Here is a 17,919-nt window from a genome sequence, read left to right as displayed (position 1 = left end):
TAAGCGGTCAAGGGGACTTGTCATGTTTGCCTTTCGATCTCAGATAAAATTTCCTGCAAGAAACCAGAAACTAGATCAAAATTACTCTTGATAGCTGAAAATGAACATAATGTGTCAATGTAAAGCTATTTGAAAAAAGCAATCCTTCATGGATGCTACTACAGGGGTTGGGTGGGAACTCTTACTGTTGTGGAAACATCCAAATGCATAAAACCATTCTGCTTTCTATATGATGTACTCAAAATTAAACCCATTGTAAAAATATCTAAATATAAAGGGACACAGTTGGAATTTAATATATAGAAAGATTTAAAAAATGCGAATTCCAGTATACTTGCATGTATATAGGGGGAAACTAAATTCAGTGGCATCAGGATTTCACATTATGCTAAACTTAGATTTGGAATGTGAAGTTTTCAGTTAGTGCTGGATGATTTATAAGTGATACTATTTAATTTTAAAAAATTGTGCATTTCAAATTTTAAATCCCTATGAAACAGATGGGAGCAGAGATTCAGAAGTTATTGAATAAGTGATGGCATGGGAATTAATTACCAAAACAGACATTTTTTTGTCCCTAAGTAGATGAATAACTTAAAATTTATGGTGGATATTGTGAACCAGTTTCAAAAGTGATGATCTTTGAAAGCTTCATTTTGACAGGGGGACACAGCTTTTGGGGTAATTTATGCAGCCTTGCTGATATGACACAGAAGTACAATTATCCATTTATGGGACTTCGTTCTGAATAAGCAAAAATATATATAACTAAAAAGACCTTTTCTGATGATGATATGCTGAAAAGAATGAACTGTGCTTAAGTATGAATAGTTGGTGTAGGGACAGCATCCTTTATCCTTCAACCATTTGACCCAAAGAAAATCTCCAGAGTCCACTGTAAATGTCAACGTTATATGTTTTATTTTTTAATCAAGTAATTTATTTAAACCTCACAATATCCATGATTGACAGAAATAAAAAGACATTAGACAATGAAATGAGAATATAAAATACATGATATGTAGAAAGGCAATCAGTGCTTTAGTCCATTAAGAAGACAGTAAACAGGTGAAATGATCTTCAAAACTTCAACTCACTGTCTTTAAAAAAAAAAATACAATTCAAGTGATTTTTATTTCACCTTGTAAACAACATCCAAGTCAAAATGGACAATGAGGTAATCTATACTACAGAGGATAATTTAAAACCACTAGATAAGACACAGTATTAAAGACATAGAAATCAGTGTTCACTTTGGTCTCTAGTATGGTTATTGTTGTTATTACCATGAGCAACGCATACTAGTTAAACCCAGTCTGGCGATGTTTGTCAACCAGTTGTTGCTTAAATAGTAATCCAAGAGGTAGTCAAGACCATCATCCTTTTAAAAGCTAGTTACTCTGACATTTGGTTTACTGACAGTGGTAGTAAATATCCTGGGACTTTCCAATATTCTCATAAAAATTCTACCAGAGTCATTTAATTGCAGCCCTGTTTAAGTATAAAACAGAAATGTGTGTTCATAGATCAACCTCACCAGTCAACAATTATGACAGAGGTAACACAACCAACATATCTTAAAGAGGCTGTTGATAGTAACCAAAATAAGGTCTGATGCATTTAACAAGGCTTTGCTTGTCTCTAAAACAAATAATCAAATCTCATTAAGATACCTAGAAAATTAAAATTAGTGCATCTGCACATGTACAAAGCTTTCCCAATTACTTTTAAATCCAGCACAGGGGAATACACATATATATTTTTATGATAAACATTTTCTTACAGATAAATTAATTTAAATTAATTTTAAGACTTAATGAGATTTCCCATGCCCTTTTATAATTCTTCTTACAAAGAATGTTACAGGATCTATAAACACTTTTATGGGGCTCTATTCACAAAACTAAGTATATAACTAAGCAGTAACTCTCGGATAGCACTGGTGCAAAATAAAATTGAGCCAAAAAAGGGGAAGGCATGAGGATTAAAACATACTACATTTGGCAGTCCCCAAAAGCTGATTAAAAGCAGAACATTTTGGAGGCTAAAGATGCCAAATTCGACAACAACTACAACAAAAATGCCCACTTGATTTTCCCCGGCCAAAATAGGCTCTATTTTTTAAAAAATAGTTTAATCTTTTCAGTATGCAAGTGTGCACCTTGTTTTAGCTTTTATTGGAGGACAAAAAAATCATCCCACAATGTCTTCTGAGAGGAGATCAAATCCAGTATCTTATTTTGGATGGAGGAGGAGATGCAGAAGGAGAGAAATTCCCCATGTTTTAAATTTCATCTCCGGTAGTGTGGGGAAGCTAGGAGTACAGCCCTTTCAGAAACTATTTTAATACAATTATGTGGACTGGTTCCATTGTGAGGTGTTCTGGCACATGTAGTCAGGGAAATGGGAATCAAGGCTGCTCCTATAATGGGCTCTTAAATGGAGAATACTCTACACTTCATCATCAAAAGTGAAGGAACAGTGGGAGGACCCCAAAACATGGATCTGTATAGGATTCCCAAGGACCCATAAATCTCCTTCTCTTATTCATTTGAAGCAGCTTATTTAATCTGAGTAATTGAGGATGAAAACCAGACTTCCTATTGCAATCCAGTGCTAATTAGTTACTTATCACAGCTCTGCAGTTCTGTAGTTAGCTTTAGTGTCTGTGTTTTGTTTTTTGTGAACAGTGCCCACAATCTTTTTGATGAAAAAACAATATATAAACTGTAAAGAACTGTTTGGAGACTTTTCACAATTTCAAATGGATGCTTCATTTTAAACAAGTATTTGCTCTAAAGTACGCAGTGGTGAATTACCAATTTACATATATAGTACAGATAAATAGGTTTGTACCATAGGATCAACAGCCACCTTTAAGGCCAGAGCAGCACAAAGGTGTGTTTATGCGGTAAGTATGAGGTAGCCTTTTGCTGTAAACAGAATAATAATTTTATTGTTACCTATGTAAACGAAGTGGGCTTGATACTTTTTTTTTCAGAAGGTCTGAGCACCTAGGACTGCCATTGGAAATCAATGGGAGCTGCAGCTGCTCACCGTATCTGAAAATCAGACCCTGTGAATGTAAAGTCACACATATTCACATAAGCAACCAGTACAGGAATACTGCTTTATCGCTTATTTTCACAGGAAATCATAATACAAAAAGTTGATATCTGATTATAAGAAACGTAGGTGTATGTCAACTCAGAGGTAGTTATTATTGTCAGTATACAACACTTATATAGAGATATAAAGGTCTAAGTCTATTTGGTTTTGTTCTGAGTAAGCAGGCCTGTAGACTATTCTGTAAAGAAAAAAACAACATTACATGGTATATTCCCTGAGCAAAGTTCTTTGTCCTGAGTATGCTATGTAATAGTGATCACATTCTAATATACAAAAATAAAACCTAAGCTTTCAATAATAAGATAGGTTTGGTATGTGCTCTTAGCAGTTCAGTCTGGTTTTGGTGCACAAAACTCTTTCAAACTGCACCAGGAAGGTCTGTATGTCAGGATTACTTATTTCCTAATGATCTCAGCTCTGAACTTTTTATATGTAAACAGGGAATGACCAACTTTCAAATCCACAATGGCCTATTTCTATAAGGAACTTTGGTTTAAATTTTCAAAGTGACCTAAGTTTTGCATCTTTGCTCTTTAATCTGGTTATTACACCTGCTAGAAGGTTAAGCAATGCCACTTTGATTTGTCTACATAATTTAAATAAGTTTACAATCCTCACGTAAGGCAAGGAAGTACTTCTCTAGAGGTACATCACATTCAATATCGTCAAAGGTAAGCTTTGCATTACAGCATACTGAGAACGTCAGTAGAAACCATTGAGATTCTCACAAACACTGTCATGGAATTCAAGCAAAGTTCATCTGCAGGACTCCTGCCCTTCATGGAGGCAGCTGATCTGTATCTATTTACTGCAGCAGCAGCAGCAGCTACAGTAAAAGTTTCATGTGGCAAGACAATTTGGGGAGGGAGGCCTTGCCATATAATGGGCCCGATGCACTGCTGGTGTAAGGCCACTGCAGCCAATGGCATTACAACAGATATGAATTTGGCCTTTTCAGACATGCTATAGTTCTTTTTTGATTATCTGAGCTTAAACCTACCTTCCTGTCTCAATTTTTGTAACAGCCTATGTTTATTGCCAGTGTTAAGGATTATACAGGTTTCTCCAAAGAAATTACATCTGCAATGGGATGATTAGGACATTTTCTTAGGTATAATTTGTTAATTTACCAATTGCAAATGGACCAGGTTAAGGATGGCCAAAGTGTAGCCATGGGTTGGTTAAAGTGCAGCCCAGTGAGTTTTAGAATGGGGCTTGCAGACACGTTCTTCAGTGCAGAGGAGCAGTCCCAGCATGCACTGAGCCAAGGCTGGTCTGCAGTCTTCTCCATTTCATGGAAAGCAGATGGAGTCCTAGGGCTTCTGGCAAGTCTCGCACTGTTTGCATGTCCCTGCTCTAAGGCCTCTCTGCGTCAACTGTGTATGTTCTTCACTCAGTACTGTACTTTTACTATATGAATAGCAGGGGATGCTGATGAACTGTAAGTGCCCATATAGTTTTATTCTCCACCAAGGCTGTACCCCAATATGTCACTAACTTTGTATTTCTTCTTCCTTTATCTTAAAAAACCCTAGGGAGTTCTCTCCAAGACTTTCAGTAGTAAACAAGGCGGAAATCCCCTTGATCTATACACTGACTCAGGGGGACAAATTGGGACCAAGGGAAGCAGCTGCTGCCACCACCCCTGTCCCCACCCCCGTCAAGATTTTCACAAAACTCAAAGGGGGCAGACAGGGTGGTAGCTTGATACCACTCAAACCAATCAGTTCAGAACAACTGACACATTCTCCCTGACACAATGGTCACCTAACTTAAAATTAAACCATATTCATTTAACATAACATTTGAGATCTCAGCACAGAAACTACACATTCATTGTCTTTTCTGGAGTCTACTCCTGAACAAAGATTGTGGCAACAGAGCCATACTTAATCAAGGCATGCCCTTGACAGGTGTGTGGAGAAAAAAACAGCATTGCTACACTTTGGGCATCAAGAACAAAATATCTACCCAAAATAGAGAGTTAGGGGAATGTCTTAGTATTCTTAGTACCATATCATTGGTAGCTTGGAGAGGTGAAGTATCCTTTGGTTCACACAAAAGTAACAGTCATGATCTTAACTGGTTTTTTAAAGCATGTTTCAAGATTGCTGCCAGGAATGAGTATCCAAAAACATTCTGAACCATGACTATTGCTTCACAATGGATGATGTATCCTGGGAAATGGAGAATGTTCTGCTGGTGTGTGTATGTATACATATACAGAGATAGAGATAGTGATTATAGATATGTATACATACAGACAGAAAGACATGATAGAGACACATGCACTCGTGCACACCCACCCACACAGGCAGTAAAACACAAGACACCCTGCTCAAATGTAATTTGCTTGGAGTGATTTGTCTATTAAAAAAAATAAATTCACAGTTCCTCAACAGTAGTTAAAATTTCAGGTCAGCTACTGATAGTGAAATTACTTCCCCTGTTCTTGCATGAGGTAGACATTCCAAGAGGGTAAAGAAAATGAAAGGTTACGACAAAGCTCTAAGTTTTTTTCCTTTTTTGAACAGAAGGCCCCTTTCTGCTTTGTTCTTCAGGTGATGCAGATAACTTACTGGAGGAAGCTTCTTGTGGTGACCTGCCTGAACGTTCTAAGATCTCTGACCTTCCCTCTTGAGAATATGATGGAGATGAATGGCCATAAGCCCCTCCCCCTTCTCTCAGGAAAGCAGAAGTGGAAGGCTGTGGTTCTGCTTCATATCTTCCCTGAGAACTAGTGGGCTGTTGTGAAACAGTTTTATGAGGGCAGTTAGCCACCATGTGCATGATGCTCTGACAGTAATGGCACTTCTTTGGCTGTGGAGGTAGACTACATTCCTTAGCATGATGATCAAGGCCACCACAGTTGTAGCATCTACAAATGAAAAAGAGAGTCCGTTATAAAATACGTCAATAAAAATATTCTTCAAAACATTAAAGAAAGAACGAGGAAGAACCAAATCTTAAGATATGTAAACAATTTTTAATTTCATGTGAAGACACACAGCTCATTTGTAAAACAGTGGGAGTTTCCACTCAATATTTTATAGTATTTATTTTCTGGTTGTAAGGATTTAAGGTGAGATTTTTTTCAGAAGTTTCTCAGTGATTTAGCAGCACAAGTTCCACTGAAAGGGAATAGGACTTGTGTTCCTCAATCACTTAGGTACTATGAAAATCTCATCCTCATTTAGGCCAGATTCCGCCACCTTCATTCATACTGATGAGTATCTTCCACCACAAACACTTTGGTATCACTCACACAGAATCTGGCCCTTACTTAGAGTCTGATTCAAAGCCCACTGAAGTCAATGGGAGTCTATCTACTGACTGTAATAGATCAAGTCCTAAGGCCAGATTTTCAAAGGTATTTAGGTGCCTAAAGATGCATTTATTAGCTTTAAAAACATGGCCTAGGGACACCAGAGGTGAAACTGTGAGGGCTTTTTAGTGTGAGACCCAACAGTCACCGACGCTGTGTGCAAATACATTAGAAAAATATATGAAGGGAATAATAATGACTTTATGTACCCCTCAGTGGTAACAAAAGTTAAAGTCCAGAATCAAAAATAAGCTTTATAGTTTATTAAACTGTAAAAATGTATGTTTGGACTCTGCCAAAATGTACCAGTTGTATTTCTCTGCAATAAATAATCTCAGAGAATGTGCTTGGGCTGATAACATTAGAATGGTCCACTAGAGGGCACCAAATATTCAAACATGTGCCCACAATAAAGTCTGTAGCTCATGTAATGTAGATTAAATATCTTTACTTGAATATTTGCAGCAATAAACTGTTTGAGTGCTAGTGTGTTTAATTTGGGTTAATGACTGAAGGTGTGGTTGCAAAAAAATCAGGCTATGATTGCCTACAAGTGCATCCTCACTAATTAGTGCTGTTTGTGCCATATTAGCTACAAGGTAGAAAAGAATCCTCCATTAAAAGTTGAATGATATGGTGAAATTTGATAAGAAAGAAGTTCATGTTCTTTGATAAACAGTCTCACAGTTTACCCAACCCTTCCAAAGGTATACACCACCTTAAAAACTGTATGGCATCCAAATTAGTCAAATCCAACAGAGCAAAGGGGAAGTTATGATGATAATAGCTAGATCATTTCCCCCACCAGGTAATGGGAAGGAAATCTCTGCAAGGATCCCTTTGAAGAAGAGTTCCTCCCTGATTCTTTCCTCTGTGGGGCAGAGAAGAGGAATTCAACCTCCCATGATCCAGGAGGTTTATAGGAGGCAGTTCTGGAGCCCGGGGGTTCTCCCCACTGCCCTCTGTTGCATGACTTCAGTGAACTCTCCTGCCCCAGGCTGCCCCCTGTACCGCCCTTAAAGGGATGTTCTCTCACCATAGAGGAGGTTCTGTAGGAAAAGTTATACAATCCTGTGCTGTGTTACCTTTCTCAGTAATATCTGCATGGATTAGTAGGTAGGGGGAATGATGTGTCCCCAGCCCCAGCTCACCCACCAGATCCCAACAGTGCTGCAAGGGGATGAGTGGGAATGGCGTCATGGACCCAGCAGCCTGAGTGGAAGGTCCTCTCCATGCCTGGATCATTGGGACATAGTAAGAGGGAGATGGTGGCCAGGAGGAAGCTATTGGCAATACCTATTGCTAAGAGGTTGCAGCATGGTTCTGAAAATATAACAGTGAGCATCGTAAAATGGGTTTATTGTTTTCTTCCTTGGAAACCCAGAATTCAACACAACTAAATTTAAGTCTTCCAAAAACAAGTAGACAAACTCCAGAATGTTCAACTATTACATGGCTTTAACCTTTAAAACAGTCATGCCAATGATTAAACACACAGCCAGAATGTAAATACTTTACTGGTAATCTTGTTAACTAAGGGCTCAATCCTGCAGTCCTCAAGAAATACCTCACTGAATGATCCTTATTTATATGACAGGCTCCATTTATGATTTCTTTAAATGAGCACAGTATACATTTTTGTACTATTTGCTAAAAAGAAAATAATTGCATGAACTGTTAAATCATGCACAGAATGCAGGTCTGTGAAGATAATTTCTTTGACGTAATAGGACCATCATGTTACATTCATCTTGACTTTTGTATAGATATTTGCTGTGTTTCTATAATTAGCATTATACATCTTATACATGCATAAATTTAATTCATTGTTTACCATTTTGCTGAGGAAAGTGACACCAAATCACATGATGTGATTTCCATGCTTAACTTACAAACCTGTTAAACAAGGGAAATTCTGCTTACATAGACCTGCTTCAAAGCCCACTGGAGTCACTACGAACTTTTCCATGGATTTCAGTGGGCTTTCGATCTAACTCGTGGTTAGATATTTAAAACTGCAGATCACTGGAAAATTGCAGTTGTAGCCAGAACCCTGCAATCACTTGTGAACATATTTAACTTTGTGACTGCTGTGTTCGTCTACTTGCATGCCCAAACTGAAGCATGGATGTGTGCATGTTTGCCTTAGCTTGTGAAATAGATTTCAGTTTTGGAAGAAAAATTGCTAAAAATAGTATAAAGTTTATACCAGCCTTGAAAAATTGCCATTAATATTTCCAGGCAAGGAGGGGGAACCCTTTCCCTCTAACAACTCTTGCCTACCCATTAGCATGATCCAAAAAATTCTTTGCCTTGGCCAAGCTGAATTTTGCAAGGGCAATTTATAATTTGAATAAGTAAAATGATACATAGAATTCCAATGATTTTTTACAAATCCTTGCATAGAATGTTTTAATGACATCAGCTGTGCCCAATTTTTAAAAGTGTAACCAAAAAAAAAAAAAACAAAAAAACCAAACCCGCTAAAATGAGTCTTTAAGTGGCTTCAGATGAACTGCTAACATTTTTAAATATTCAGTATACATCTGTTTTTTGTGTAATCGGCCAGTAGGATGGAAGAACTGTTTCTCAAACTGAGTCTGTTTGCATGTATTGTAAACTGACCCAGCAATCTTAATTACCCTCTGCAGTTGAAAGGAAAAAAAGAAAATAGGCAGGGTTTTACAAACCACAGTCATCTAGCATTTATTTCCCCAATATTTCAGCCAAGTTAAATAAAATGTTAGATACTTCACACCCATCCTATTCTCTAAGACCAAAATGATAGATATTTCTTATGTTTAGTAAAAATGTTTTCATTGTACATTGTACATTGTAACATTGTACATTGGTTTCCTTTCCCTCAGTCACTGAAGCTATTGCAAAACAAATGACCAAATTAACGTCTCTTACTGGTATATAGCTATGTTTGTCAGATAAGATCTCTCCAGAACCACTAGATAAAACAGTAAGAGTGACAACTGAAAAATAATGGCAATGATTCCTTCCCTTAGCCTTCCTCCCCCAAAGTTCTAGAAAGATACTAAAAAATAAGGGGGGGTGTTATGATTTAAATTTGATATTAAAGAATGGCATTTTCTTGCTTTCTTTCTATATAGTATAAGATATGTATTTATTCTGTGACTTCTTATCTATGTGTTAGTAAGGATTGTAATCCACTTTGGGAATGATATATCTGACCTTAATTCTGGAGAGAATTTTATAGCTGTAAATTTAACTTATTTTCACTTCCTTCCTTTAGGATCACATTCATCCAGAAGCTTCCTTTCTCTCTCTCTCTTTTAAAAGAGTTCGAAAATAGGTTAAAGGGCCTCAGTAATAGAGTAGGCTGCAGCCACGGACAAATCAATTTAATCAGTCACTATGGTATGCACTGTGTTATCCAATTCAGTGAACCATTTCGCCTCACCAATTGACCAAAAACCTGCTGTCAGGGCCCCCACTTCCACTCCAGGGGCCTCAATCAGCTTTTGCATCTATATTTATCATTACATCCTGCTTTCAAAATAGTTTAATCCCCCCCAGTTTACTTAAATTTCTAGTAGCGTTTTTTGTTGCCCTTGTTTTAATAAAAGCTATTATAATTAAACTGTAATTTGGCTTTTCAGCCATGTTTTTGTCACCAAGCAAGTCAGTCTACTGGTTGAAGTGTTGCATTAAATTGTGTATGTGCCTGTTCATGTGTGCCTGGACTTAAACAGGAGGGTGGTATTTATTCAGTTCTTCTGACTATTTATTCGTTCCTTGTCAATCACTCTTACCAGCAAGACAGCTCACACCCCACTCTGAAATGCTTTCGTTCTCATGGGATTGACACCAAAATGGAAATGGTCAGCCACCTCGGAGCACACAAATGATACCACATGGTATCATTCATGCACATTGAAATGTGGTATTAACCCTTTTGTTCTAGCTGAGAATTCAAAATACAAACTGTTTGTAATTGCTAATGTGTCAGCTGTATCTTCTTACCTTACACCACAATGAAATGAAACCTAATACATTATGATACACAGGCACAGGCTGATCTATGTATGGATTTGTATATTCTTGTGTACACACTGTACACATAAATATACAAAACAATAGACAGGCAAGCTTATACAAAGGAAAATTAAGCAAGTGCACATTTGAACATGCACACATAATCCAAACCAATAACACTGGAATAAATGATTATCCAAAATAAAAATACCACTGAAACATGGTGATTTATCTCAGCATCTTAAAATAAAGTTAAAATAAAACAAACTACTATACATCACATGATGTTTAGGTCAACATAAAGTCTAAAGCACAGCAAAAACATGTATGAGCAACTCCTGATTCTGTTTCTTGGAAACGATCTGCTATAAAAGGAACAGCCCTTCATAGTCTTAATAGGCTCTGATAATTTATTAGGTGACTGCATGCTCAAAACCTAACGCAACATGAAATACAGATAAAGAGATGACAATTATCCTAAATGGGAACACTGCCTCAGTACAGTTAGCTGAGTAAGGGAGGTAGATTAAGACTGCTTCTGAGACACGGAATGAAAAATGTCATGAAATGAAAGCCTTAGGAAATCTGTCTAGCATCATTTAATAACATCCTCAACATACTTTAAAATCAACAGCAAGAAAACAAGTCTATTAAAATCTACAGCTGAGAAAGGAAATATAAAAAACCCACCACCCTAGGAATTTAAGAAACACTTCTCCTTCCAAACACCAGTTCACCATCAATTCATAGTTAAACTGAGAATTTTACAAAGTTGAAGAAAAACCTTAAATGAATAGGAATGAAAATGATATGAATGTAATAGGTGCAATATTAACTGTAACCAAACTGATGACTGGAATTCATTTTAAAATTACCTATGCCTTCAGAAGCTTAAATGCAAAGTAAAAAACACTTCTAGCATTTAGCTTTGCTTAATTTAAACTCATGTTTTCATGTTCATACTTAGAAACAGTTTTATAGTGACACCAGCACTGTCTTGCAAACAGTTTGCCACAGCTTGGGTGATCTAAGCAACAAGGAAGGCCAGCACAATTGTGTGCGTCTTCACGCTGACCTATAATATGATTTGGACAATAATCCAATATATATGATGAGTAGAGAATAATTGTGTAGCTGTATGGTGTTATCTGTTGACAGAAAAAACTTTAAATTATTTACTGGTGACTACATGATTTTTTACATCTACTTAAAGGGCAGGGGAAAGGGAAGGGCTGCGGGCAGCGGTGTTTAACATCTTTTAAATGTTCCCTAGCCAATTCCTTTCCTTTAAATACTAACCAGTAATAAAAACTGCATTTTGGTGCGCTGTGAACAGTGAATGGTTTCTAATACAGTGCGGGGGCTAGTGGTTTAAATGCTTTGAAAGATGGCATGTTATTTTACAGCAAGTGCAAATTAGAGGTTTTACAACACATGACACATAGACTAAAAGAGACCTAAGTTTATAAATAAAGTTTTCTTTGGTCATTAGCTACACAACATTCTTGAGGAAATGAGAGTTTTGCAAGCAAAACACAGGGAAGTTTTCTCTAATTATCCTATTCTGATGCTAGGGGAGTTAAACTATCCAAGATATAGCAAAAAGATTAACACTGAACATAATTGTTTCAGTATTTAAAGGCTTCAGTGATATTAGTCTGAAGAACAAGATGGTTGGGGGGAGGGGGGCAGGAGAAGAAGGGAACACCCACACCTTCCCTTGCTGAGCCTGGTTCAGATGTAAACAATTAACCGCAGAACATATATGATGAGAGTAACTGTAACAAAATTGCCTGCCCCTGATGCTGTTTTATCATTCTCTTCAGTCAGGGCAATACAGCAGCTGAAGTCAGAAATGCTTCTCCAGCATTACAAGATGCTTCAGTCTGTCTAAAGTCAGCTAATCTATGAGTTCATTTTTCATAGGAATCTAGAATAATTTTTATGGATGATTTAAAGGTTCTAATAACCCAAGACTGGATATTAAACCTTTCCCAATAAGCATTCTAAAAGCTGAGAGCATCACATTTTATTTCCTGGAGCTAAACACAAGCCTTTAAGATGTTCGCGTTATGCAAAGGCTAACCACTGTCGCTGTAGGCTATAATGCCAAAGAACTTTTATTTGTTAATTTTTTTGTAAAGAAATCAACAGTAAAAACGTCAACCTGACTGAGTGCTAGGAAGTCACTTTAACCTACTTTTGTTTTAAACAGGACTTCTTCCTCATATTACTTAAGAATATAAATGGCAGGCAGGCATATATCTGATGTCTTTACAGATACTGTGAACAGTAAGAGACAGAGACGCTGAATATGAGGTCAAAATCATCACAACTTGAAAACAGACAGCAACTGTCATGGGAAGGGGGGTGGGGTTATTTTTTGTCAGCTGCTACAGAAACAAAAGAAACAAGTTCTACGTGAACAGTCAAGAAAACTACATAGAGTCATGCATGTGGAACCTTAAATTAGAGCAAAAGAAGGGGGAAGGGCAGGCAGGAATTCAGGTTAGCTGTAGATTCTATGCAGCCTGCTACCCATTCCATTTAATATCTTCACTCTGATTCTTATAAATGGAGGTTTATTTGTTTTTTAAAGGGAGGGTATTTTCTTAATCATTTTAAAATTCAGGAAATCCCAGAGGAAACAAAGCAATGGTGTTGCTCACTTGTGTTCAAAACTGACATGAGTACTGCTCATGGCATAGGAATTGTATTCATGCAGTTGTCCAGAATTTCACAGTGCTGCTTCACAACTCATCAGGACACACTTTACACTGGTGTACATTCTTTGCAATCCCATTGTATTGGTTTGTAAATTAGGAGGGCATCATGACCAGGCTTTCTTGAAGGGAAAAACTAATGTGAGACCTGTAACAAACATGAGACATACCCACAAAAATACTCTGCTCATTCTAAGCAAAGAAAAAGACCAGCTGAGGTTTAAGATTTTTCCAGAAACTACTCTGCCTGTTTCACACACTGATTTTATTTAATACGTCATTTTGCTTTCTTACCTTTCGATTAAAGCAGATAGAATCTCACAAAACCAATATTATTTACTTACCCATTAAAATGTTTATTTATATTTTTTAATTATGCTCTTATTGTTTTAATAAAACATATAAAAAAACTATGTAAATTAACCCAGCTGGAATTTTAGACGATGGTACCTTAGGATCAAATTCCAATGTTTACAAACAGAGGGGCCTGACCCTGCAACTGTATCTGCTAATTTGGCCCCTTGTACCCACCCATGCAGGAGGGACCCTGTTAGCTGCAGTGGGGGCCTACAGGGGTCCATGCTGGGGAAGTTAATTGCAGCAGTGGGGCTTTTAAAGTGAAATTCTGTTTGAAAATTCACAGCTTCACTGTTTTTGAGATGAATGAAAAGCTGATCTGCTCACCTATATATCCCCTCCCCCTCCAAAATAAAAAATCCTATATCACAAGGATAACAAGTAAGATCTAAGAGGTTAAATTTTTGTAGAGGCTGTTTAAAAGCCTCTCTCTTCTCCTAAGACTGCCTTTTCCCCACATTTAGATAACCCCAACATGCTGTCATGAAGACACTTTCTGCATGGTTTCCAGTAACATAGCATGGATTATTGTTGATGTATGTGCTCATTACAAAAAATGAAATGCCTAATTGTAAACTCATCCGACTGAATAGTTTCATGTGGTTAGTTCTAACTCAATCTATTCTCCCTAGTGTATTTTAGAAGTAATATCAATAGGTTATATTCTTTTGTTGATGATTTTTTTTTCCAACAAAGGAGCTAACAAACCAGGCAGAACATTTGTCTGATAAATTAGGCATTTGGTGATACGATGAACTTCAGTTTGGTGGGAAAATAATTGGTTTAGAATGAGCTACTATGGTTTACTAAAAGATTTTGTTTTCCTGATAAGAAGCAACCAGAACAATAAACGTAAGATGGTGGTTAAACCGCACAGACCCATATAGAATTCAGCCATTTTATTATTCTTCTAAAAATGGAGAGGACCACACAGACATTAGCTCTTGAAAAAAATTTCTCTGACAATTTCTTTCCTTTCCATGGACTCTTATCTACACTGTTCACTCAGTCTAGTTTGCAGACAGGAAGGGAAATTATTTTCAAGCAATCACATAAAAAATAGGTAAGGAATATGTCTCCTGAAGGAAAAATGCTTTGGCTTTACTTCAATTTGTAAAAATTAAACAGTGCATGAACACAGTTGTTTTCTCTCTAGCGGGAGTTAAGAACTTCTGAGAATCAATTTTACGATGTTCAATCTCGATACAAGAATACAATATTTACATGTCAGATTTTAAAAGGTAAAATGTGTATCTGTCCACAGCACTAACACAGCACAAAATGAAAATGCATATTTTAAAAATGGACTCAGTTCTTACTAGATGATAGAGCCATTTCAAATTCAGTAACCATTTAAATACACCATGTTGAAAAGAGTCACATAAATTATACGTTTCAGGTGTGAAACATTGAACTATGAATTCAGATAAATCCTAAAGTTAGGAGCCAACCCACTTACATTTTGAAAAATATATACAAAAAACAGAATGATGTTCCCTGTGAGCTTTGATATTTGACACTGGCAAGCAATTATGACCTTAAATTAAAGTGGCTCCATTTAAAATATCTATCATAAAGCTGTAAGTGGAATTGCAGAATTAACAATAGTTTTTCAGAAAGGATTTTGGTAACCAGTTTCTAAAAAACTTTCTTAAATTTAGCATGCAAGACCTCAGCACAGAAATATTTTACTAACCCATTTTGTACAGAAAATACTCTATCAGAATGAACCAGTGTACCATAATATATATTGTTTGTTTGTTTTATAAAAACAAACATTCTCTGATCTAAGAGGTAAGTAGTGTGCACCAAAATATGAAAATTAAACATACAAAAATATCTATTACCTAACAATGAATTAATTTAACTGGGTAGAAAGTACACATTGACCTATTTACTATTTTTAAAAAGAGAAATTTTAAAATATTTTGTGCATACACATTGCCAGTAGACAGACACAGCTACTGACATAGCGCAGGGAACACAGAATAATGCCTATGTCACACACATTAATCTAAACCTAATCCTTCCCTAGCATTCAACATTATAGGTTCTAAACTGGGACATTGTTCTGCTACAGAAAAATAAATGACTTTTTTCATTAGAAAGTGCGGCAGGATTTCCAAGTGCCTTATGAACAATTCCTCCTGTGTTTGAATCTTACATCCTCCTGCAACTAAATCTTAACTGGACCTGAGGAGAAAGTAGCTCATTTCCACAAGGAGCTCTTAGGAGCCTATGGTTAAGAAGTTATCAACTTCCATTTAAAGTAATTAACTGCACCCACTCACCCAACTATTTATACAACGTAACTGGGTAGGGAAGCAAAACTGGTTCCTGCCCCAGCCCCTTACATGCCCTTCTGATGGCAAAGAGAGATCTTAAAGAGCCACAAAGAACCACATGGACCTGACATAAGCCACAGAGTCCGCACCTGCAGCCCCTGACGTGCCCATAGCACTCATCACCACAGGGGATGCTGGACTGTGGGGCACGCCTGTGGAAGCTGCCATGAATGAGAGTAGCCTAAACACTACTCTAAGTCAGTGCCTCTCAACCTTTCTAGACCACTGTACCCTCTTCAGGAGTCTGATTCGTCTTGCAGACCCCAAGTTTCACATCACTTAAAAACTACCTGATTACAACTGATGCAGCAAGGGTCGATTTAGCGGGTCTAATGAAGACATGCTAAATCAACAACAGAGCGCTCGCCGATCGACCCTGGTACTCCAGCTCCCCGAGAAGAGTAAAAGAAGTGGACTGGAAAGCATCTCCCGTCGATGTAGCACAGTGAAGACACCAGGGTAAATCGACCTAAGCTACGTTGACTCCAGCTATGTTATCCACATAGCTGGAGTAGTGTAACTTAGGTCGACTTACCCCGGTAGTGAAGACAAGCCCTAAGATGGAATTTTTCAAAAAGAGGTGCCTAAAGTTAGGCATCTCAATCCATATTTAGGCATCTAGACACAGTGATTTTTCAGAGGTGCCTGCAATAGACATAACTGTCTTTTAAGTAAGTGGGAGTTGCAGGTATGCAGCACATCTAAAAATCAGGCAAGTTTTAATGAGATGCCTGACTTTAGGCATGTGTGTATTTGAAAACTAAGACTAATGGCTTCTCTACACATGGAGTTATCCAGGAATTGCCTCGTGCTTTAAAAACACACCCTACCTTAATCCAAATTAACTTTCAAGTGTGGACAAGCTCTAAGCACTTTAAAAATCCACAGACTGTTGTGGTGGAAGTCTTTTGTGGTTTTGTGGCTGCTCTTGTTGTTTTGGGGGATTTTGTGTGTGTCCCACCAGTATGTATTTCAGATGTACAACATTGTGACTGGGGAACAAAAACTAAACCATGTTTCTAATGGGTAGAAAACACAGAGGGTCTGTTTTTGTTCTTGCTTACACCATTGTCAATCAGAAGTAACTCCACTCCAAGTCATGGGCATTAGATCAGTGAAAAACCTCGGTGAGTTTGAATCAGGCCCAGTGCTGTACATGCATCTCTGTAGTCATGCTAATTGATGTGTTAGGTCATGGTTCTAACACGACATGTGCGGCACATGCTGGACTAGGTTTTTCTGGGAATCTTAGCAGAACTGTAGGCAGGATGTTAGGCTGTTTAAGGCCATGTCTACATTACAAACTTTGGTTGATGAAAGTTATGTCAACATAAAGCTGCCACAGTTAGTATAGTGCTTATGCTCATGCATATTTGGCTTCTTGTGTCAGGGCTACACGTACTCACCAGGAGTCTTATGTTGAGGCACAGTGCTGTGCACTATGGGTAGGGATCAGTGTGCAATGCACATCATCTGGCACGCTGTCTTTTGGGAAGCTTTGGCAATGCATGCTGGGGCAGAAACAAGTCACACAGGGGTGACTGAGAGCAAGGGGATCAAGTTATCATCATGCAACTTTCTCAATGCTATCCATATCCCGTAATTTCGGCACAATTTTTAAAAATCCCACAAAACCAAGCAGCACTTCTCACTGCCTGCCATCTCTGACAGAAGCATGGAGTGTGTAAAGCTCCGCACTATTGTCATGAACATTGCAAACACAGAATGTGCAATCCTCCAGTATTTGCAGAGCCGCAGGAAGAGCTGCAACAATGGGGGAACATGACGATTTTGTGGAGGACAGACTGCTATGGGACACAGCAAAAAACAATTCAGGGTGGTTGGAGGCATTCACGGAGCAGCTGCAGATGGTGGAGTGCCACTTCTGGGCCCAAAGAATGAGCGCTTACTGGTGGGATCACAGCATAATGAAGGTTTGGGACTGATGAGCAGTGTCTACAAAATTTTTGGTTGTGAACGGCCACATTTTTGGATCTGTGTGCTGAGTTCACCCCAGTCCTCCAGCACATGGACA

General features: G+C 37.7%; 1 protein-coding gene across 4 annotated transcripts in view; it reads right to left on the bottom strand.

Annotated features, from left to right (window-relative positions):
- Positions 1-920: 920 nt before the first annotated feature.
- LIN28B (lin-28 RNA binding posttranscriptional regulator B) overlaps positions 921-17,919 on the bottom strand; it is a 122,403-nt gene continuing 105,404 nt past the window's right edge. For all 4 annotated transcript variants that reach the window (XM_075126600.1, XM_048844914.2, XM_075126604.1 and 1 more), the window contains one exon: positions 921-6,007. In XM_075126600.1, the coding sequence (XP_074982701.1) occupies positions 5,638-6,007 (370 nt within the window). In that variant the 3' untranslated portion in view covers positions 921-5,637. The remainder of the gene's footprint in view (positions 6,008-17,919) is intronic.

This window comes from Caretta caretta, chromosome 3 (genome assembly GCF_965140235.1).
Source record: "Caretta caretta isolate rCarCar2 chromosome 3, rCarCar1.hap1, whole genome shotgun sequence".
NCBI lineage: Eukaryota > Metazoa > Chordata > Testudines > Cheloniidae > Caretta > Caretta caretta.
The sequence above is the reverse complement of the archived record's forward strand: the minus strand, read 5'-3'. Positions and strand labels throughout refer to the sequence as shown.